Source organism: Rhipicephalus microplus, chromosome X (assembly GCF_043290135.1).
Source record: "Rhipicephalus microplus isolate Deutch F79 chromosome X, USDA_Rmic, whole genome shotgun sequence".
Taxonomy (NCBI): Eukaryota; Metazoa; Arthropoda; class Arachnida; order Ixodida; family Ixodidae; genus Rhipicephalus; species Rhipicephalus microplus.
Window position 1 is genome coordinate 175,704,136 of NC_134710.1, and position 24,996 is coordinate 175,729,131.

The 24,996-nt window shown below is 46.8% G+C and overlaps 1 protein-coding gene across 8 annotated transcripts in view; it reads right to left on the reverse strand.

Moving 5' to 3' along the window:
• Positions 1-24,996, reverse strand: part of LOC119177204 (dipeptidyl peptidase 4) — a 522,011-nt gene that overhangs the window by 251,961 nt on the left and 245,054 nt on the right. For 4 of the 8 annotated variants that reach the window (XM_037428617.2, XM_037428616.2, XM_075878251.1 and 1 more), the window contains exon 1: positions 2,416-3,035. The exons of the other annotated variants lie outside the window; for them this stretch is intronic. In XM_037428617.2, the coding sequence (XP_037284514.2) occupies positions 2,416-2,646 (231 nt within the window). In that variant the 5' untranslated portion in view covers positions 2,647-3,035. Of the gene's footprint in view, positions 1-2,415; positions 3,036-24,996 lie in introns of those variants that run through there. 8 annotated transcript variants of the gene reach the window in all.

Genomic DNA, 24,996 nt, shown 5'->3' on the forward strand with positions numbered 1-24,996 from the left:
GAGCGACACCTTGTCATAGTGGGCTCAAGACGAGCGGCTTTGTGCTACGTGGCATTCTATTAGTCGCTTTCCACAAGGAAAGCATTGCAAAGCAAGCAATGCATTGCAAAGCAAGCCGATTCTTTGGTTGAGACGTAATGTGACGGAGTGTAAACAACGTCCATGTCCCAGTGGCTGAAGTGGGCATCAATTTGACGAGGGTCGAAAATACGTCACTGCTTTTTGCAAAGCGTGCCCGTCCAGCCCTCAAAAAGATGTGACGCGCGAGTCATACCGTTGAGCAGCAGCACAGTGTGCAGTCAAGAATCAGTGTCGGGCTTCATTCGTACAAAAGACAAAATGTAGGAAAGCTTCTGAAGTTGTGCCTAAAGAGATCGTAAATCTGAACGTTATGTCGGTTACTGCATTCGTACCAGTCACGGTGGTCGACAGAAACGTACGGGGAAAATCTTATTTGCTCATATCAACAGCGCGTAAGTGTAAAGTACGGCAGTGACGATTAATTTGCTCTCGCTAATAGCAATAGCTAAAAGAGTGGTTTGGAGATTGCACCAGCGCAAATGTTTTAACGTGTATGTGAGGACAGCGCCGTTTTCTGTCCTTCAAGTTCACCGGCGTGCGGAAGGTTAAAATATGGGATTACATTTGGTCCAGTTGGGGAGATTGGAAGCCGTATGCCTCTGCCTACTCCAAGTATTTCATTAATAAAAACATATACTTGATGACAGACATAAATTAAGCAAAACGAACTTATCACATCAAGCACGGCCATGGCTTCTCAATTAGCTACTCCCCATCGACAAGGCCATCTTCCCGGATAACATGTTCTACGTAATAATTGCGTTATGCTTCACGAAATGCTCGGATAAATGAACCAGTGAGGTTTGCACCATTCTCACGAGGCATTCCTCTACGAACGTAATAGTGGATTGACAAAGAACGGGAATCCGCTTACGAAGAGAAGAGATTCATATATAAAACATGAGTGTTCACGTCGAAGATTCCTCTTGGTGAGCTCCCTAACACCTAATCACTTGCAAGAAAGCATGGACACGACTAAAATATATGCTCCGTATCACAAAGCGTAAGGATGTTAGACATTGCACACTTCAAAAATAAAAAAAAATGTCGCAGAATCGATTATTCTGCATACAGAATCGCAAGGAATACGGGCATGTATTTATTGTAGCGTATAAATGTAAATTTTTCAAGGGCCACAAGGGCAGCTCAGTCTTACTAGCATCACTTACACTTCGGTGCGTCTCTTTACATAATTGACGCTACCTTTATATTTCTTCGTTGAAGCGATTTCGCACGACTCTTGACTACCCTCTCTCTATCTCTATGGCACGCAAACACCAGGCTTCGCTAAGAAAGCAGCGAAACATGATATGTTTAATGTAGGTGCATGCATAAAAAATGTGCGAATGTAAGCGAATCTTGGTGTTTACGGTGGCGGCTCAGAAGAAGAGCTCGTCAAATAACGGGACAACAACCCCACGTTGACCTCACCGGTAACGTGCTTATAAAGGACTACATTTGCCTACTATTCCTAAGCTGTTTGAAATAAATAGCGAAGTTCTGCACCCTCCTCCCCTCCAAGATCACACACGCGCGCAAAAGTACCGGCAGGTATTTGCAAATGGCCTAGCAACCACAACAGGGTCCTCTATATAGATGCATGTGCCAGCCTAAGATAGTGTGCCTTTTCATTTCAAAAATTACACGTTTGCATACCATCACACGTTTACCGCAGACAAACTCTTTATGCTCGGGTGTAAAGAAATAAGATAATGAAACCACTAAAAGCGCGCACAAGGAACAAATTTTGTGGAAACGCGACAGAGCTCAACTTCACTTTCTAAAGCGCAACAGGTGGATGCAACCGCTGAGAGCACCAATACCCATTTACCAGCTCCACAGCCTCCAGCTACACTATAGCAAGCCACATGCCCTACGCTGCCTACACAAGAAAGCCATACTTATCAAACCCTGTGGCAATTTCTCTCTTGGTTTATGTTGCGGACACACCCCCACGTCTGTAACACCGTTCACTTCAGCCGATGCCTACATCGCGAAGTAGCACTTCAAGCAAGAGCGTGAAATAAAATGTTATGAAACGCAAAATGAAAGCACGGGCTCGACGGACGTTAACGCTCTGTGGCGGCAGCGGCCGGGCACAAGCGCCGTTCAAAGAGCAAGCGCTTCGTACAGGCGGCGTGTAGGAAGCGCCCTTGCTCCGAACGGTGCACTGGCCGAGTGTACGGTCATGCGGACACGGAAAAACGTGCCGTGAAGCAGCAGCAGGGCCCGGTTCGCGGCGCGCACGGAGCGGCGTTCGAGGCAGCAGCAATCCGCGCGCGCACACGCGATCCGGAAGGCCGATTAGGCAGCGCGGAGACGGAAAGGGCGTACCATGGCTTCAGCTGGATCGTCGTCGTCGCTCTGTTCGAGGAGCGGTATCCGCTGCTCTGTGACGGCGGCGTCGAGGTCGGACGAGGCGCGAGTCGACCAGCGAGCACACCGCCTTGCCTCCTCGGGGGGCATCCGGTGGTGACGCCTGTTCCGCTGCTCGCCACTGCCGCCTTGCTCCTCGGATCCACAACAACCGGTTCCTCCGACTGCTATGACGTCATAACGGCTCATCACGTGACTCTACGAGACACCCGGAAGCGTGTGGCGATGGCTTGCGGTCGGCTGCTGACCGATCTTGAGGGCCACAAGGCAGGAGTCAAGACGTACACGCGGGCACCGCTACGTGCGACCCAGACACCTGCTGACTCCCGGTGAGAGATCGGTGGCGCGCGATTCTTCACAGACACATGTGCTCTGGAAGCAGCCGGTGACGTTATGTTGTGATGGCTGCTCGAAAAGTCAAAGCCGACGGCGCTGGTGGGAAGCTCGAGGTGCGCGCGTGTGTCGACGACCTTTTGCCGCGCTCAATAACGCCTCCAGCTTTGACCATGCACATATTGTGACTCGTCGTGGTACAGTTCTGTGCTCTGCGTTGCCTACGTAGACTCGATAGTCACAACGGATACTGCTAATTATGTCATAAATGTTTGTCAATATAAACTCACGCCACTGAACGAACCCTGTAGCAGTTTGTTTTCTGTATGGTGTTCTAACGGCTTGTTCTAATGATATCTCTCAGAGGTGCTTCTGTGCAGATTCAGTGACCATCGGCAGGATAGATTCTGCATTAGTCTTTTGAAAACGTGAGAGCAGTTTTCGAGGTAAGTGAAAGAGAGCTTTCAAATGCAATCAAGCAAGTAATGCCAATAAGTTCTGGTATATTTTTTTCACACACAACAGCAAATTATTTGATTTACTGCAAGCATTGTATACATACACCTCAGAAAAAAATATTCTTTCTGTAACGTCTCATGGTTCCCTTGAAAAACGTTTACAAGCAAGCCCTTCTTAAAAGAAATATCGGTAACAATAAAGAACAGACGACTGAGAGGAACCAGAAAATAACAGTGAACGATTAATGGAGTTCCGAACGATTATGAAGTAAAATACCGTAGCCTTAAAACTAAACACATCTGGCTAATACATTCGCTCATCTCATTGCACAAATATTGCACAAAATTTATTGCACAAATATGCAATAAAAAGCCTGGCAGACGAGATATAGTAGTTCCTTAGATTCTCAAGAACTGCATGGAATGTCAATGCAGTAATTTTTATAAAAAAAAAATGAGACTGAACCCAAATGTTTAAACAAGAGCCCTAAAACTGAATGTTTGATTGATATGTCGGGTTTAATGTCCCAAAACCATCATCTGACTATGAGAGACGTTGTAGTGGAAGGCTCCGGAAATTTCGACCACCTGGGGTTCTTTAACGTGCACCTAAATCTGAGCATACGAGTCTACAGCATTTTCGCCTCCATCGAAAATGCAGCCGCCGCAGCCAGGATTTGATTCCGCGGCCTGTGGGTCAGCAATTTAATACCTTAGCCACTATACCACCACGGCGGGGCAAAACTAAAGGTTTCCTGCTATCGGTCACATCATGCGGGCTTCCGGTTTACAGCTCAGTGGAGTGAAAACTAACGCTAGACAAGGTGGAAGGTGAGAGAAACCGGAGTCGCCCTTCAGAAAGAATTATTCGGGCTGCTTGGAAGTGCCACGGCGAGCTTGAACAGCTAATATTAAACTAATCAGTGTTAAAGAGTCCGGACAATATTGACTGGAATGTGCATATAGAAAACATTTAACCACCGGTTTTACTGATCAGTGTAGTTTATGTAAATAATTGCCTATAACCAGCATAATAACGAATCTCCATAACTCTTGTCGGTATAGGACAAAAGCCCCCGGTCAAACTATTCAGATTTCACATTTCTCCCGTGTATACAATAAAAATTATAATACAGGAATACCACAACTATCATATCCAATACTCCAAAAACATTTCCGGCAACATATAAGTCACTATATACCGAAGTATGCGCTCATGTGGTATAATTCATGGTAGGGCTTTTGAAAATTTCCAGACGCCTCAGCTCAAAGAAAAACAAAGAGAAGAATTGATTGTCCTAACTTAGAAGGGCGCGTTGGCTGATATCTATTGTTTATTTACGTCCTGTGTTCATTCCTTTCTACTTAAAATATCATACGTCTTGCGAACCAATGAAATGACTATATAAAATGGAGTTTGCTAAAGAGCTGAGCAAAGGCTTGTTACAGGAACGTACTGTAGGGTTATACGCCGAATAGGTGCTGATCTTTAGAAGTTAGAAGTGTCCTTGTTAAATAGGTGTGTTTAAATTATCACGTATAACAAAAAACGCGAACCACAAGTAAACCAAGGCGCATCGATAACTCCAGTATAAGAAACATGAATGTCATAACATTTTGGTATAATCCAAAAGCATCCAAAAGCAAGTGGGCAAAAAAAAATCACAGCATACCCACGGAGTGAATGATATTGAGTGGGGTGAGTCTTCGGAGGGTTTTATCAGTAAACCGTAAATTCGCCCACCCGCCCGCCCGCCTGTCCGTCCGTTCGTCCGTTCGTCCGTCCGTCCATCTGTCTGTCTGTCTGTCTGTCTGTCTGTCTGTCTGTCTGTCTGTCTGTCTGTCTGTCTGTCTGTCTGTCTGTCTGTCTGTCTGTCTGTCTGTCTGTCTGTCTGTCTGTCTGTTACACTAGCGCTACCTGCTGAGTCATCTATAAACTAGGTGGTCACGAACCGGTCACAGCAGAAGGACAAATCCATGGTTTTAGGAGCTTCGCCCCTGAAAGGAGTTACAACGCGCATGCTGAAATATACATAAAGCAAATCCTTCGTAAACAGTGAATATTGCTTTATGTGCGCGTAATCATGCCTACTTTTTTTCATGGAGCGTGAACATTTATAAACTCTCTGGCAATGGAAAGACCAAGTCAGGTAGCCGAGTGATGCATTCTTTAGGCACATTTGTACAGTGGAAGAATGCGATACGCGCTGTTGTCTAGGTAAGTATTCTGTCGCAGGCACAGAAAAGTGCACCACATATACATGCAGTGATCTTGTTCCTTTTGTGTCACAAAGGCACATACCTTCGGTGGAGGAAGAAATAAAATTGATTGGTTGGTATGTGAGGTTTAACGTCCCAAAACCACCATATGATCATGAGAGACGCCGTAGTTGAGGGCTCCGGAAATTTCGACCACCTGAGGTTCTTTAACGTCCACCCAAATGATGAAATAAAATGAAGTATTTTTTTTCTTCTACTGGTGTTATTGTCAGAATGCTGTCTGGCAGTTTCTTTTGTTTTGTTTTCCTTTTCTTAACACCCTGTTTTTTTTTTTACACCTTATGTTGCTATAACAGAATTGTGAGTTGAACGTTCACTCCATCAAAAGCTTAGTTGCAGTCGGCGCCTTATTTTCCCACCTACATCTGCTCACATCATATCAATTGGACGTATCCAAGTGAATGACGGGCTATTTCATCAAGAAATTGGTTTGTTTTGTAGTATCTTACATAGGTGAACATAATCTCTTGAGATTTACAGGGCTCCATGCGCCTACAAGGCTGTTGCTAGTTCTGGTACAGGCAGCGCAGCTGAATGAGGTGATGACAGTGAAAACTCAAGTCTCAAGGAAATGGCTATCACCTTACTGCTGTGAAAGAGCAGCAATCAGAACATTGAACTGTTGGTGGAGGAAGTAATACTTACTCTCGTTTCAACAAAACATAGCAAGAAGCTGCGTTGAAATGCGAACAATGGAACGGCATTGACGCGCCCTGAACTCTTTTCTAAAGCTGCACGCTCGGGATTTTTTCGCACTATCCAGGCCTTGCTACTTCGAAAGATTTGGTCTCTTAAAATACCTTATGCTTCCTTGTGCCTCTTGACGGGAAGAGTACCAAAGTCTTGGAAGAATGCTAACATCATCTTAATACATAAGAAAGGAGATGACAAGGACTTCAAGAATTACAGGCCGATTAGCTTGCTCTCCGTAATATACAAGCTATTTACAAAGGTAATTGCTAACAGAGTTAAAAAACATTAAAATTTAATGAACCAAAGGAACAAGCAGGATTTCGAACAGGCTACTCCACAATCGACCACATTCATACTATCAATCAGGCAATAGAGAAATGCTCAGAATATAACCAACCACTACACATAGCCTTCATAGATTACGAGAAGGCGTTTTATTCTGTAGAAATATCACCAGTCATGCAGACACTGCGGAATCAGGGCGTCGATGAAGTATATATAAACTTCCTGGAAAAAATCTACAAGGGATCAACTGCTACCATATTGCTTCCTAAAGAAAGCAACAGAATACCAATCAAGAAGGGTGTAAGTCAGGGGGACACAATCTCCACAATGCTATTTACCGCGTACTTACAGGAGGTTTTCAGAAGCCTAGAATGCGAACAGTTAGGAATACGAGTTAATGAAGATTACCTTAGTAACCTGTGGTTCACCGATGGCATTGCGTTCCTGAGTAACTCAGGGGACAAATTGCAACTCATGATTACGGAGTTGGACAAGGAGAGCAGAAAGGTGGGTCTTAAAATTAATCTGCAGTAAACGAGAGTAATATACAACAACGTCGGAAAAGAGCAGCGCTTCGAGATAGGTAATAGTGTACTTAAAGTTGTAAAAGACTATGTCTACTTAGGGCAGGTAATTACCACGGAGCCGAAGCACAAAATTGAAGTAACTAAAAGAATAAGAATGGGGTGGAGCACATTTGGCAAGCACTCTCAAATTATGACAGGCTGATTGCCACTATCCCTCAAGAAAAAAGTATATAACAGCTGTATCTTGCCGGTACTTAGCTACGGAGCAGAAACCTGGAGACTTACAAAGAGGGTTCAGCTTAAATTGAGGACGACGCAGCGGACAATGGAAAGAAAAATGGTAGGTGTAACCTTAGGAGACAAGAAGAGAGCAGAGTGGATTAGGGAACAAACGGGGGTTAAGAATATTGCCACCTGGCCATGAACTGCGGCGAGCACGAGCCCGCATCGAGGAGAAGAAACGAGGAAGAAGTTGTTGGGCTAGCGCGCTCTCGCCGAGGCTTTTGTTTTTTTTGGTTGTGGTGTCCCTGACCTGCGCCTCTGTGACTACGCGGTATTCTTTACCTGAAGTCCCTCTTGTTCACGCGCGACAACTGGTGGAGGTGCTGGGTATTCCCAGTCAATGATCCAAACGCCTCCTGGGAGCCCTATACCCGCAGTCGCAACACCTGTCCACCGGGCCAGCCGGAGAATCCGAGGATTGTCCCCCGAGCGTGAACCTCTACCGGAGATGGCATCAACTGCACCACCCCAGAGCGGTACGGAAAATATTCCGATGGCTAATTACACGCTGCAGAAGCCACGAGTGCCGAAGGTGTTCCGTGGCTCCATGTTGGAGGATGTTGTGGACTGGTTGGCTCACTTTGAACGCGTTGCGGCTTTCAACGAATGGACCGACGCCAACAAGCTGCGGAATGTATATTTCAGCCTTGAGGACGGAGCTCGTACTTGGTACGAGAACCGCGAACCCTTCTCGTCGTGGACGATGTTTTGCCGTCAGCTGCTGGCAAGTTACGCTGACCCCCATCGCCGTGAACGAGCGGAACGGGCCATCCAATCACGCATCCAAATGCCGAACGAGAGCGTGATGGCGTACGTGGAGGACATGACGAGCCTTTTCCGTCGCGCTGACCCAGGTATGGGAGAAGACAAGAAGTTGCGCCACCTAATGCGAGGAGTTAAGGAGCAACTCTTCGCTGGTCTCGTGCGAAGTCCCCCGAATACTGTGGCAGAGTTTTTAACTGAAGCAACGACAATGGAAAACATGCTGCAGCAGCGATCAGCTGTGTACGACCGCCACGTGAATGTTGCCTCGCCGGTGGACCAGATTGGAGTTGCGGGGAGTAACGTCAATCTCGAAGCTCTCTGCGACCTCATCAGATCGGTGGTACGCGACGAGCTGCAGAAGATTCACGGGCCGCCTCCACCTGCTGCGGGATCCATCTCCAGCCTCATCAGGAGTGAAGTACAGCAGGCTTTGCAAGTCCCGCTGTCCAACGATGCTTCCCCGCCTGTACCGATCGAGCCTCACCGTGCATCTTATGCCGAGGCTGTGAGCTGTTACGTCGCTCCTGCATCGTACGCCGAAGCTGCGAGTCGTTACGCTCCTCCACGCCGTTTCGTACACCCTGCACATCGCGATCCACTCCCAGCAGTTCAACCAGTCCAGCATTTCGAGAATCGGCAGCTCCTCCCGCGGAAATCGGACGTATGGCGCACACCGGACAGGCGGCCGCTGTGCTACCACTGTGGCGAAGCCGGACACGTGTACCGCGAATGCCAGTACCGTCGCCTCGGACTTCAGGGTTTCGCCGTCGACTCACCCAGGCCAAGATTTGGCGAAAGACCCAGAGCGATTGAGGAGTACCTGTCCGAGCAGCGCATGCCACTGCTCCCGCGGCGCCAGTCACGATCACCATCTCCAAGAAGGTCTTCGTCAAGTGTCCCGAACTACCCAGGGGCGGCGCCAGCACGGCCGCTCAGCCCTAGGCGGGAAAACTAACGACAGCGACCTTCGGGGGCGGGGCCGCTGATAAACGACACGAACAAGGGCCCCAATCCATGCGAGTACGTACCAGCAGTGGTTCAACGACGACAGCTCCCGAATCAGAAAGCCGACTTTCCCTAGATATACCTGTAGTGCTCGACGGCCGCCACGATATTACAGCTTTATTAGACACAGGGGCCGACTACTCCATCATGAGCAGAAAACTGGCGACGCATCTCAAGAAAGTGGGTACGCCGTGGTACGGGACACGAATCCGTACAGCCGGCGGGCACGTCGTCACCCCTCTCGGTATCTGCACGATTAGAGTCGGCATTCGCAAACGCACATTTCTCTGCAGCTGCCTTATACTTCCTGAATGCTCCCGAGACCTCATCCTAGGCGTCGACTTTTTACGTGAATACGGCGCTATCATTGACCTCCGACAGCGCACAGTGACGTTCTCTACAGACAAAGCAGAAAAGCCTGATGACAGCCATCTCAGTTCGCTTCGTGTTTCGGCCGACATAATCACGTTGCCTCCACGTTCAAGCATCCTGGTTGAAGTCGTGTGTGACGAGATACGTGACGGTGAGGCAGTCGCCGAAGGCAACTTGACACTTTTGTTTAGCATAGGTGTCTGCGCAGCCCGCAGCCTCATTACGCTTCACGACAGACGTGCCACGCTGCTTGTGACAAATTTTAGTAATGAGCAGCGGCACCTGTTTCGACGCACCGCTATCGCTTTCGCCTACCCCATCGAAGACGTTGCTGAATGTTTTTCTGCCGCATCAATAAATAGTGGGCTACAATCGACATCGACCGGCGTTTCTAAGGCTCTTGAAAAGGTGGACATCAATTCGAGCCTCACGCAGAAAGAACGCACAGCGCTGCAGGAGCTGTTGCTTGAATTTCAAGAGTGTTTCGCTTCATCCTCAAAGGTGCGTCAAACGCCCCTTATGAAACACCGGATTATTATACACACCGATGTCTCGCCCATAAAGCAACAACCCTACCGAGTTTCTGCCAAAGAACGTGACGCGATCAATGCTCAAGTCGAAGAGATGCTTCAGGATGATGTTATACAGCCGTCCAATAGTCCATGGTCATCGCCAGTCGTTCTTGTAAAGAAAAAGGACGGAACGTTGCGTTTCTGCGTGGACTACAGAAAGCTGAACGACGTGACAAAAAAAGACGTGTATCCTCTGCCACGCATCGATGATTCACTAGACAGACTACGGCGAGCAAGGTATTTTTCATCCATAGACTTGAAAAGCGGATACTGGCAGATTGAGGTTGATGAAAGAGACCGAGAAAAAACTGCTTTTGTTACACCGGACGGCCTGTATGAATTCAAGGTGCTTCCCTTCGGCCTGTGTTCTGCACCAGCGACATTCCAAAGAATGATGGACACTGTTCTTACCGGTCTGAAGTGGAACACCTGCTTAGTTTATCTCGATGATGTCGTCGTATTTTCGGTCACTTTCGAGGAACACTTGAAACGTCTGCAGGCTGTTCTGGAAGCACTCCACTCTGCGAACCTCACGCTGAAGCCAGAAAAATGCCACTTTGGCTATAAAGAACTTAAATTTCTGGGGCATGTTGTGAGCGCAGACGGTGTTCGACCTGACCCCGACAAGACAACCGCCGTAGCCTCCTTTCCCGTTCCCCGTGACAAGAAAGCAGTACGCCGCTTCCTCGGTCTGTGCGCCTACTATCGTCGCTTCATCGCCAATTTTTCTAGAATTGCCGAGCCTCTGACTCGTCTCACACGTGACGACGTACCATTCGTTTGGAATGAAGAACAGAACGCGGCTTTTATCGATCTACGTGAGCGTATGCAGGCACCACCAGTTCTTGCTCACTTCGACGAGGATGCTGCCACGGAAGTTCATACCGACGCGAGCAATGTAGGTCTCGGCGCCGTGCTTGTCCAACATCAAGAAGGCACCGAGCGCGTGATAGCTTACGCCAGCCGTGCCCTGTCTCGCGCCGAGATGAACTATTCCACCTCGGAGAAAGAGTGCCTAGCAGTAGTGTGGGCCACTATGAAATTCAGGCCTTACCTCTACGGTCGTCACTTTAAAGTAGTTACTGATCATCACTCATTGTGCTGGTTAGCCAATTTACGAGACCCGTCTGGGCGTCTGGCACGATGGAGCCTTCGTTTGCAAGAGTTTGACCTTACCATTGTCTATAAATCAGGCCGCAAGCACGAAGATGCTGATTCCTTGTCACGTGCACCTACCGGAGTTTGTGATCCCGACAATGACGATGACTGCGGCTTTCTCGGAGTCCTCACTGCAACAGACTTGATCGCACGACAACACGATGACGTCGAGATTCGCGCAATCATTGACCAACTAGAAGGACGCAACACACCCGTACCTCGGCACATCTCTCGCAATCTCTCTTCGTTCTGCCTGCGGAACGGTGTCTTGTATAAATCAAACTCGAACGGCAATGGAAAAGCCTACTTGCTAGTGGTCCCATCTGACATGCGAGACGACATTCTTCTGGCCTGCCACGACGAACCCACATCCGGGCATCTAGGTTCTTCACGAACTCTCGCCAGAGTTCAACAGGCGTACTACTGGCCGAGACTTGCTATGTACGTCAAGAGATATGTGAAAAGCTGCCGTGAATGTCAACGCCGCAAATCTCCGCCACTGAAGCCTGCAGGCCTGCTGCAACCAATCACACCACCAAGGTCGCCGTTCGATCAAATAGGCATGGATTTACTGGGGCCGTTTCCTCTGTCATCTGCCGGTAACAAATGGATAGTTGTAGCGACAGATTATCTAACGAGATACGCCGAGACAAGAGCCCTGCAACGAGCTACAGCTTCCGATGTTGCCCAGTTTTTCGTCGAACAGATCGTTCTTCGCCATGGCGCCCCGTCTTGCGTCATCACTGATCGCGGAACAGCTTTCACGGCTCAGCTCATTGACGATGTATTCAAGCTAAGCTTCACGAGCCATCGCAAGACGACGGCGTATCATCCGCAGACTAACGGCCTGACGGAACGACTTAACAAGACCATCGCCGATATGTTGTCCATGTATGTAGACGTTCAACACAAGACGTGGGATCAGGTCCTTCCATACGTAACATTCGCCTACAACACTGCCATCCAAGAAACGACACGATTCACACCGTTCCGTCTCGTCTATGGGCGTGAGGTCCAGACCATGTTGGACGCTATGTTGCCACACGATTACGACGGGTCGCTCACACCTGACGCTGAGCAGCTTGCTCAGTTTGCCGAAGAAGCTCGACAGTTGGCACGCCTGCATATTACGCAACAACAAACTGCAGATGCACGCCGCTACAATCTTCGCCATCGACAGGTCGAATACCACCCAGGAGATCTAGTTTGGGTATGGACTCCGGTTCGCCGCCAAGGGTTGTCCGAAAAGCTCCTGAGTCGCTACTTTGGACCCTACAAAGTAGTGCGTCGCATCAGTGACGTGAATTATGAGGTGGTTCCATATGGAACCATGTCACCCCAGCGTCGAAAGCACTACCCAGAGATTGTTCACGTTGTACGGCTCAAGCCGTACTTCGTACGTTAGTGGGACCGTACCTCAGCCTTGTTCTTTTGTTGTTGTTTTTTTTTTTTCTTAAGTGTGCCCACAGTGTGCATGTCTGCTTTACTTCCGCTTATCCACTACCATTCGCGCGAGCATCGGGGCGATGCTTTTTTTTTCAGTGGGGGAATAATGCCACCTGGCCATGAACTGCGGCGAGCACGAGCCCGCATCGAGGAGAAGAAACGAGGAAGAAGTTGTTGGGCTAGCGCGCTCTCGCCGAGGCTTTTGTTTTTTTTGGTTGTGGTGTCCCTGACCTGCGCCTCTGTGACTACGCGGTATTCTTTACCTGAAGTCCCTCTTGTTCACGCGCGACAATATTATAGTTGAAATAAAGAAGAGGAAATGGACATGGGCCGGGCATGTAGCGCGTAGACAGGATAACCGCTAATCATTAAGGGTAACTAACTGGATTCTTAGAGAAGGCAAGCGGGTTAGGGGGAGACAGCAGATTAGGTGGGCAGATGAGATTAAGAGGTTTGCGGGTATAAATTTACAGCAGGAAGCACAGGACCGAGTTGACTGGCGGAGAATGGGCGAGGCCTTTGTCCTGCAGTGGACGTAGTCAGACTGATGCTGCTGCTGCTGATGATGATGATGATGATAGTGAGCGAATCAGCAGGTAATAGACAGAACTCAAGAACCATATGCTAGTCCTACAATACTAGAGCTCCATTAATTACCTTCAAATTTTATCTATTACAAAATATTGTATAAGTAAATATAACCAAAAAATGCTAACGTATTTTTCATATTTATGACGCACAAAAATAATAACTACGTACAGTAAGATACAACTATGTCTAACACCCATACGTTAGTAGGAGAAGCGCGCACCCGCATCATATAATTAATTAATTTGTGAGGTTTAATGTCCCAAAACCACCATATGATCATGAGAGACGCCTTAGTGGAGGGCTCCGGAGATTTCGACCACCTGGGGTTCTTTAACGTGCACCCAAATCTGAGTACACGGGCCTACAACATTTCCGCCTCCATCGGAAATGCAGCCGCCGCAGCCGGGATTTGAACCCGCGACCTGCGGGTCAGCAGCCGAGTACCTTAGCCACTAGACCACCGCGGTGGGGCACACGCACCATATACAACTATGTCTAACGCCCACCAGTGTTGCGGAATGGAAGCATCCATTCTATTTCAATTCCATTCCGGGAAATTGCAACTTGCCGCAATTCCATTCCTTTCCAATCCTCAAAATGAAGAAACTTACCCCATTCCCACTGTGGGAGTGGCTGGGTTGGCTACTTTCATTCCAACAATTCATCAAAGTAGGAAAGGCATCTTTAAAGTTTGATAGAGCTAAGAATGACCACCCCATCAAGCGGATTCCATCAGTTGTATAGTGACTGCAAAAGTATGCAAGACACGACAGGAAATTCGAAGGATAGGAGCTTGGTGACTTATCTCGTGTAGTAAAACCCCATTTCCAGTTCCTATAGGGCCAGTTCTCCCGCTAAATATGGAATTTTCATGGTTACCACAATAGGTTAATAAACAGTTATTAACAAAAGTATTCACTTGTTTCAAGCGCATTTCACTACATTCGCAGCATCTCTTCATTACAGTCAACAGCTAGTAAGGCTTGAAACTTCTGCTGTTATTAACCAAGAATGCTTTCTTGGTCTCTAACTAGGTAACTACTGAGCCACATACGTTGCCAATTTTGTCGTAAACAGCACCATATATCTTGCAGTACTCGTGACACTCTTTTAAAAAAAATTCATGATCATCATCAGCAGCCTGACTACCCCCACTCTAGTACGAAGGCCTCTCCCATGTTTCTATCAGTCAACTTGGTCCTGTGCTTGCTGCTGCCACTTTATGCCCGTGAATTTCCTAACTTTCCGTCTCCTCCCCCCCCCCCCCCCTGTTTTCTCTTGCAATTCAGTCTGTGATTCTTAATGAACAGCGGTTATCTTGACTTCGCGCTACGTGCCTGCCCATGACCATTTCTTTTTTCTTTATTTTGACTTTGATGTACTTAACACCCGTTTGTTCCCTCACCCACTCTGCTCTTTTCTTGTCTCTTGAGGTTACCCCCAAAAATATCCTTTCCGTCGCTCGCTGCGTTGTTCAGAATTTAAGCTGAACCCTCTTTGTAAGCTTACAGGTTTCTGCTCTGTAGGTATGTACTGGCAAGACGCAGCTGCTATATACTTTCCTCTTGAGGGACAGTGGCAATCTACCACCCGTCATGATTTGAGATCTTGGCAATCGTGCTCCACCTTTTTTTTTTTATACTTCTAGCTACATTAATCTAGTGGTTCAGTTCCGCAGTTACTACCTGTTCTAAGTAGACGTACTCTTTTACGAATTCAAGTGCACTGCTACTTATGTGCTGCGCTGTTCTCCTCCGAGGTTGTCGTACATTACTTTCGTTTTCTGCAGATTAATTTTAAGACCTACCTTTCTGTTCTGCTTGTCTTATTCCCTAATCATGAATTGAAATTCATTTCTGAGGTATTCAGCAATGCAATGTCAGCGGCGAAGCGCAGGTTACTGAGGTACTCTTCATTCGTATCCCTAACCACTCTTATTTTTATTCAATTACTTTGGAATGAAAATATCGTGCTAAGTTCTCACACACATATACGCAATTGGAAGGGCAAACAATGATGTGTACACAACGTCCATTATTTTTCTAAATATTATGGCTGCTGACCAGTACACATTGTGCTGTTCTAACGCAGGAGCATAAATAGCCTTGAGATGACTGCTACAAGAAATACTGGCTACTTCTTGATATTATATGTGGATCTTTGCGTGTACGTCCTCGTCTGTAACTCGTTCATGCATCTATGCATGTTGCTATGTTGGGTACTTGGCATGGTAATTATATGAAGTAATTAGTGACCACTAATTAATCTGCGTGGATATTGACACTTCGCTTATTATCCAATATATATTATTGTAATAAAATCTTCATTAGCCAATGTACATGCACATATCGCGCAACAATTCAGTAATGTATAAACAATTGTTGTCAGTACTATTCACGAATTACTTTACGAACTAGCAAGTTTCACTAAGCTGCATTTTACTGCCTTAACTTACCAGGAAGTTAGTGCTTTTTGTGACAAGTAAACAGTTAGGATTTAGTTAATGAATATACAAACCTTTCTTTTAAAAAATTGTTTGAAGGAATGGTGATGCTTCGATATTATTTAGGCATAAATGCGTAGTTGCTGAAATGACGACTTAGTGAAGCGTTGCGTAGGGAATCAGGTGGTGGTGCTACAAAACATTTTATTACAGAGAATGTACTAGAGAGTTGCAGCATATTGCATGTTTCAGTGGCAAGGCCCTATTCCGTGATGCCAATGGAGTTGGCCGCTGCTCGAGCGAGCCTCACCAAGGAGCGTTGAGTATCCAAGGTCGAGCAGCTGAGCAGGTACTCCTCCCAAGCCTCTCTAGTTGGGATGGGAAAAGGGGGTGAAAAAAGAAAGGGGTTCGTGAAGCACTATGAGACGACGTGGTAGATGTCGGCCAGGACCTCGCAGGTCGAGCAGGTGCCACTGATTTCCGACAAAAATGCCTGGGGAACGCCGGACTGAGATTAGGAAGGCGCCACCTTGGTAACGTGGGATCGCCTGCTTTGACTGGAAACCCGAACCAGTGCTTTCAAAGGTCTATTCTATCTCTCTCCGTACGGTTCATGTTGTACAACAGTTCATCGCACGTACAGCACAGAGTTTACCGCGCACGAATTTCTGCTGCGAACACCTACAAACCTTTGCGAGAGAGTTTCGGGCAAAGGCACCCATGTGTGTCGGCAGGGGGGATAATATTTAAAAAAGGGGAGGGGGTAATGTTTGGTGAGACGGCGCGCAAGCTGGTATACGAAAGCTTGCAGTAAAGACAGGTCCCGCACCAGTGTCAATACGTATCACATTTTAAAGAGGCGTTTTTTCGTATATGCGTCCTAGTCACTGACGGCGGCAGAAGCAAAAAGAAAGTGAAGGTTGGGGGGGACATCACGCTGCTGAGGCACAACCGAGGGGGGAAAGAACCACAAGGTGGTAGGGGGTATGGCCCCACAGTAGTTTCGCATGACAGATACCATGGCATAGAGCCATGTTTATACGCAAAGCAAAGAAAAAAAACCTTTAGAGTAACGCAGTCTATATAAAGACAGAATTATAGTACGTGCGGTGCTTATAAAGGTACCATGCTTGTGATTTGTGAAGCTTTTGAAAATGACCACTTTTTGTTGAACTCGATTGTCTGATTTTATAATGTTTGAAAGTTGAAAAGAACAGCATGTCAACAAAAATGTGCTCTATTTTTGGAAAAAGGCGTAATTCCATTTCTATTGCATTCCGTGCAAAATCTGCTTAATTCCATTCCCATTACATTCCTTCAAACTTTGTCGCCATTCCATTTCCATTCTTTTTCAGGGTCGCAAAAATGTGGGATGAATCCGTATTCATTTCTATTCCGGAGGGGCAACAGCGCAACACTGACGCCCATACATTAGCAGGTGAAGCGCGCACTCCAGGAAACACACACACACACACACACACACACACACAGTCAAATGTGGAATGTCACCCTGAGAGAAAGAGCTGCCGTATCTGCTTGTTCAATGTTTTTGAATAAGAGGACAGAATGTCTTCCGTATAAAGCCTCGTTCACACTGCACTAGTCGCGCGAACATTTGAGACTAGAAACGAAAAAGTAATTCGAGGTGACATGCGTGCGACTGGTACCCTTGGCCACACTAAATTCCTGCCTACCCACTCATGCGTCGCATTGCATTTTTCTAGTAAATTAAGCTGACATCCTATTCCTGCTTTATTTGATTGGTTCAATGGTTTGCGACAATAATCGCGAAAATGAACAATTCAGTAGCGAGTGCATAGTTGAGCCATTGCAGTCCCTTTACAACCGAAGCGGTAAATTGCAACTGACGCCTTGCGACTTACGTGGTCGTGTGACCTATAGTCCCAGGTGAGAGAATTCTTTATATTCTATTCTGTTGATTTATTGATATCTGGGGTTTAACGTTCCAAAAGCACCACATGATTATGAGAGACGCCGTAGTGGAGGGCTCCGGAAATTTCGACCATCTGGGGCTCTTTAACGTGCACCTAAATCTGAGCACACGGGCCTACAACATTTCCACCTCCATCGGAAATGCAGCCGCCGCAGCCGGGATTCGATCCCGCAACCTGCAGGTTAGCAGCCGAGTAACCTAGCCACTAGACCACCACGGCGGGGCTGTATTCTATTCTGTGAATTCTTTTACAGTCCCAGGTGTTCCCTTGAAGCCTTGAAATTCGCGTTTTCAGTTGGGCTATATATTAGTCAAAAATATTCTTTCGCGTATTTTGCTAATATAGCGCCGCTCTATTTGCCCGTTCAATAGAACTAACTTGGTCGCGACACAAGAGTACGGTTTTTGACGGTGACTTGCACGTTAGGAAAGAGTACATTTCTTCGCAATAACAATAAATGTCATGACACAGTAGAGTACACTATTTTCAAGTATGACACAGCTGATGACCTTCATCTAGTCACTGTGCGAAATAAAAGTTCGAAGAGAAAATTCGTCACGGTCTTTCAGAGAACAAATATTAACACCAACTCCGAAAGACCCAGCGATTCTCTTCATGCTTTAGACGCCGACGGTAAGATTAACAGTCGGAACGAGGAAGCCATACTTGTGCACCTAAGGAATCACATTGAGATCCCGGACGTAAGGACATAGCATGAGAAAAACTGAAGCCGGTTACAATGTCAAGATTTCCCTCCTTTATTCAAGTTTCATAGTAATAATAATAATTGTTGGGGTTCAACGTTCCGTATGATTATAGAAAAAGCCGTAGTGGAGGGCTTCGGAAATTTTGACCACCTGGGATTCTTTACCGAGTGCCTAAACTTAAACTCACAGGCCTCAAGCGTTTTTGCTTCCAATTAAACGGCGGCCGCCGTGGCCGAGATTTCCTCCCACGACCCGCGAGCCAGCAGCCGAGTGTCTTCGCCATTAGACCATCATGGCGGATACGGTTAAATAGTAGGACCAATCACGCTGCACGGTAAGAAAAATTCACGCATTGTTGCATTGCAAAAGAGACACAGGGGACATGAGAGGCCAAGCGCTGTGCTCAACTGATGTTTACTGCGACACGCAGAACGTACGTGGTGGAGCTATAGGGAAAAAAGATTCACTATGGGACCATTGCTTTAGGCCGGACCTATATTAGCGATGGGTGCTCGGAGTTGATTCTCATTGGATAGGATAAACAATATTACTGCCTAGGGGGACCGTAATGCCCATCATAATATTCCGCATTAGAGAATCCATGACCGATGAGTGTATTTACGACAGTTATCTCACTATTTTGTATAATAACTAAATTATTGTCGGACTTTTACGCCCCAAGAGACACCACGGTAGAGGGCTCCGGAAATTGCGACAGCCTGCGGTTCCTAAACGTGCACCTGACTTCAAGTGTACGCCCCTCGAGCCTTTTCGCCATACTCGAAATTGGGCGGTCATGGCCTCGATGCTCTAAATCAGAACCGGTGATGTTTCCCTCTTAACCCAGTACATTGGAATACAGCACAGTTAATGATTGATGGATATGTGGGGTTTAACATTCCAAAACCATATATGATTATGAGAGACGCCGAAGTGGAGGGCTCCGGAAATTTAGACCTCATAGTGTTCCTTAACGTGCGCCCAAATCTGAGCACACGGGCCTACAGCATTTACGCCTCCATCGAAAATGCAGCCGCCGCAGCCGGGATTCGATCCCGTGACCTGCGGGTCAGTAGCCGGGTACCTTAGCCACTAGATTACCACGGTGGGGCAGCACAGTTAGTGTTAACCTTGAAAGGGTTCATTTCTCATTATATCGCACGTGTGGATTCTTCTGGGACGATTTTCGGTCTTTAACCGCACTGTGTTCAAGGTGCTTCAACTCTGGTACAGAAACGTGTTCTGCCATTTTGAAGATATTTGTCCCAAATGTCAGAAGCCTCAATCTGCAAACTTTGACAGTTGCTTTGCGCAGCTGACTACTATTGCGTAATCATTTAGGGCAATCACGACACCATGCATTGAGAGCTTGTCTAGAAATTAGGGACACTCGTCGCAGTGGTCTATCGGCCATCGTGCTCGACCGCTGGTCACAATGTTCAAAGATCTAATTGATGACGTAAACCAGGTATCATTGAAGTTGGTTTCCTGGATACGCATTCTTTCTTTAAAACTGAACGTTTCGAAAACAAAAGTTGTTTACTTCAGGCCCAGAAAAGTTAAACCATTTCCCGCTAAAGAGGGCCATGTGTGGATACGAAGCAGCGGAGAGATTGTTCGCTTGAGCGGGAGATGGTGTACTTTTTTTAGAGCTTGTGCTGGCGCTAACTCTGACACTAGTGGCGGCGTCGATTCTTCGCCGCGTTGCGCAAGAGAGATGGAGGCGCGCGCGCGCTCTGCGATTTTACACCACGGAACTACCGTGGGGCCCCCAGCGAAGTATGCAGCTGTCGCACCATTCACCTCTCGTGCGCGCCGCTCCGTAGAGTAGAAGATTCCTCAAGGAGAAAGACTGTTCGCTCGATGTTAGCTCAAACGTTGCGAGTGGTGGAGAGGGTGAAGCCAGAGAGATGACACGCGGCGAGCGGTGACAGGCTAGGGAGAGAGTGACGTCAACGCGCGCACACTGCAAAGGAAGGCGTGGCCTACTTGGCACGGTCCCAACACCTGCAGCCAAAGGAGCGTGGTGCGGATGGAGGAACAGCGTTACACAGGCTAGTCAAAAAGCTGCTTCGCATCTAATAAACCTTCCCTTTTACATGCACTGTCTATGCCAGGTGCCTTGCAACTTGAAATAATACCACGTGTTAAATGTCTATAAGTGTAATTTTCGCTGAACATATGCCCTGGAATCCACGCATTGGAAATCTGCCTTCGAACGTATGCAGGATAACCAGAATTCTATCTACGGCACATTTTTCACTAGATAAAAAAAGTTGACCTTATAATCAGCTACTTCTTTTATGTACATATAAATTATTCCGATCTGGTTTGGGGCATAACAACTTTAAAGGACTTTCATAAATCGTACGTAAAGCAGAAGAAAGGATTTCGCGCCATCGCAAATGTTCCGTGTGAAAGTCACACTTCTCGGCTCCTTTGAATGAAGCTACTAACCTTACCAGATAAGTGTCACCCCAGAATTGTGAAGCGCTACCACAGAAGACTGAATAGAGACAATGTTTTGGGCAAAAATGCTCGAATAAACCACGAGACCCTTTTTTATAACACTCGTCATTTTCACACGTGTTTTCTTCCTCAGACGCGCACTAACGCTGTAAGAAATGCTGTGCTTTTTCTTGCCCTTTATCTGAATAAACTAAAAATACGAAAAGATTGCTTAAGATGCTTTTTGGCTTACATGGCATGTAACATCTTTTGTTTTCGCTTTTACGGTTTTATTAAATTATAGGTGATGAAAGAGTTCAAATCGGTACATCTTTAGCCGGTTTATTTTGCTCTGTTTCACCTGTATTGCTTTTTATACGTGCATGTGCACATGTATATATTTATGCATTGATACACAGCCAGCTTACAGCTCAATTATTGAACCATTGCCTTGTCTGATCTTTTTTATACAACTAAAGATTTCACTCAGGTTTTGACAGTGGCTGTTCGCGCAATTTTCCAAATTCATTGAGCTATCTTTATGTTTATGTTTGATGAAATTAGAGCTAGAAAAGCTTTTTTTTTTTCATTCCATACGTTGTTTTATTGCACTGCAAACTTGCCTATCCCTGCCATTTTGTACGGGGTCATGGTCCTAGTCAAGCCAATGAAGAGTCTTTTTGACCCCTGGTCCTCAGCATTCCTAATGATGGAATGGAATGTTAGAACATCAGAAAGTGGATATTTCAGGAACCCTACATTACGGCGTCCCTCGTAATCTTATCATGGTTTAGGGACGTAAAACCTCAACAATTATCATTAATAATTAGAGAGACACAGAAGTTATCAGAACAACGCGCAAGATAATTGAGGACGAAGTCTACCGAAAAACTTAGCACAACGAGGTGTTGTCGATTAGCATGGAGACACCGGTGGATCGCAGCTGTTTGCAGAACTTGCTGGAGGGCCTCAAGTCATGATGCAAGCCTCCAATAGCAGATGGGATGAGGCGTTCACCCCCACTACTTCAAAGAGATGTCAAAGAAGCATTTCTCAGTAAAATATTCATGATTTAATGTATCGAACTTTCTATTATCCCTATAAAGTTAGGCGTAATGTATTCTTTTCGTTTATTAGCCTGTCTATTGTAGAAAATTGACAAAATAATTGTTTTCAGGACCATAAACTTCATAATACTCGGGTAAACAAACAACAAACCAGTGCCGTCAATCATTAGTGATGCTTCTTTCGGTTTTTATGAACAATTCACTGACGAATGACAATTTTACTTAATTTGCCTTTACCGGCTGTGACAGTATGGCCGTTTTTGCAGCTACGGAAGGGGCTATAAAGTGTCTTCAGTCATTGTAAGATTTCCTTCTAGTCCAGTCCATGGCACGCTGTTCCAGTTGTGTAGCATAGTTTGTTACACAAAGTGCTGTGGGCGTTGCTCGGACAACGTTGCAGTCGCATGAACGGCAGTCCTGACACTTGCCGCAAACTTTCCGTGCGGCTACAGCAGGGCGCAATGACGTGCGCGCAGGTTGTGTTTTCCGCCTAAGTCAGACAAGGAACACTAAGCGCCGTAAGGCACCCGCAGTTCGGAGAAGCCGGGCAAGGACGCTACGACATCCATCAACCTGGGCCACTACACCACAGCAGCAATCCCAGCAACAACGCCCTCGCGGCACCCCCGGGCTGACGTGTTACTTATACAAGGGGCTTCTTACATCATCGGGTCTTCGGGTGAGGGGCGGCGCGTGGCCGGCAGCGCCTCTTCCGTGCACGCAGACACCGGTGCGTAAAAGGTCGCGCATGATTACAAGCAGGGAACACACACGACGTCTCGAGGGTACGGTGTTGATGGCAGCCTCGTTGTCAAAATTTTACAAAAAGCAGCAATGTCCCGAACCCCGAACGGAAGATAACTTTTGTTCGCGACGTCCAGTGCAATGAGCGCACGACTAGAGTCAGAACAGAAAGATTGTGTTTCACACACTAGGAGACGCGATGTGAAAAAGCGGTTCATAGAATGACGGAAAGGCTGGCGTAGGAAAACATGGCTGCAAGCATACCGAATTAGCATGACAGCACAAACGCAGTCTATCAAGTGAAAGGTCGCACACATGCCGAAAACCAGAAAACAAAAAAGAGAAAAATAGAGATAGAGAAAAGATTAGCTCTCGATAATGGGCCCCTTAGGCTGTGTGCAAAAAAAAAAAAAAACTTCAATATTCAAGCGTACTCTCAAAATGTATGACTGTTAACGTGTTGCAGCTCTTCTTCATGCAAATTACGCAATTCAACGATGCTCATGCACCCTTATCACCGGCATTATTCATCTGCGACGCCTACGCCGAAAGAGGCGCGCATTCTCTGCCATATCTGAATACAGCGTCGCTATAGACGGTCTTTTAATGGTGAAAGGTCATTTCTACTGAATGTTTGATTGATTCAACGAGCTTGTCTCCCTACAAAAGGTTACCGGCGCTCAAAAGGCTCTTACGAGCTACTACAATGCAGTATTACAACACTCGCTAGCATGCTTTAAATAGCATCCGGTCAGATCATTTACAACAAGCCTCCTGTGCATACATTGTCGCATGCACTCCCTTAATTATTAGCACAAACAGTGCTCACATGCAACGTACTTTACCAACTACGTGTTATAAATAACATGTGCATCGTGTATACCCCCGGCTCTCTTCCCATATATATATATATATATATATATATATATATATATATATATATATATATATATATATATATATATATATATATATATTAAATATAGAACTGTTTGACGCATGCCAATAAGGTCAGCATTAAAGAACCATGGCTAGCTTAAAAGTGTTCGAATCTCAGTTCTTATCCGGAGACAAATTACTAGCACCGCACTCCCTCTCCAGCTGACCATGTGCATATCTTCAGTTTATCCTACTGTAATGCGTATTGCGTTGCCTATCTGTTATTTTTCCTCAAGTAATCACTTATGTAACTGCCGAGCTCATCTGTTTTCCGCGAAAAGCCTCACACACATCGCTTTACGAGCCGAAAAGAGAGAGAAAAAATTTGACGAGCTTTTGCATGCCTTTTCCGACGCTTTTCATTTTCGTGTTTGAGTTCTGCCGCGAGAGAAATAGCTTGGGCTAAATGTGGGGCACTGAGCATCGAATGAAAAGAAGATAATATAGGCCAAGCTATAACAGGGCTGGCAAAAAAGAGTTGCCGTGAGGGCCTTACCACATCACTTTTAATTTCCGCTAAGCTGCTGTCTCATCAATTATCGGAACACGTATGTCGTATTTCCGAAAGCACCCAATTAGCTTTATCCCCTCGTGCACAGACATACACAAAGACGAACGCTGTTCCCGCAGGAACAGAGAAACAAGCCGACTCTTTCCGCAAACTATCGCTGTGTTGTGGTTCTTTTTTCGGCGCAAAGAAACCGATGACCTATTAATCGTCCTGACCCGGCCATGTCGGGCAGGGAAATAAAAGTAAACTAACAGAAAAACCCGACGTAGCGCGACAAACGAAGATGACATACACTCCCGGGCGAAGGGGACCGACCACGCGGTCGCCGTTTCGTCCGTGTTTCATTAATTCCTACGCGCCATGCCTGTGCGTGCGTGTGTGTGCGCACGATTCGTCCGCCTAGCAGCACCGCTCATCCAGCGTAATTTGGCAAATGCGTTCACCTAGCGTGAAATGTGCTGGCGCTCCAAAATGACCGGCCTGTGTGACGTGCGCGGGATTTAGCGCGCTATATGTACTCGCGGCGCCTCGTGCGCGTATCTTTTTTGTTTCACTTTTCGTCAAGCCGAAGGGGGCGTCGCGCCTCCCTGCTCTCTCGCCTCGGTTCTGCTTCTACTTCTCATCTTTCACCTTGACGCTGGCCAGCTTTGTCTTTTTCTGGGGCACATCGTAGTCAGGCTGGCGTGGGGGCCGCTGTGCAAACTCTTGCGAACCGATGTTTCAACGAAGGTGCGCCGACACGCGCGGAGCGAAACAAACGAATCCTCGCTTCGGCGTGCACAGATGAATAGCGATCGAGCAAAAATGAGCGCACACCGTTGCCAGCAAGAATTGCACGAGGAGCTGGAAAATTGAGTTACTCGGTGGCGGTGCCGTGGTTAGTAGCGACTGAGGAGTAGATGGACGTGAAACGACGTCTGCCAGCGCACTGTACATTAATTAGGCACCCATATAGTTA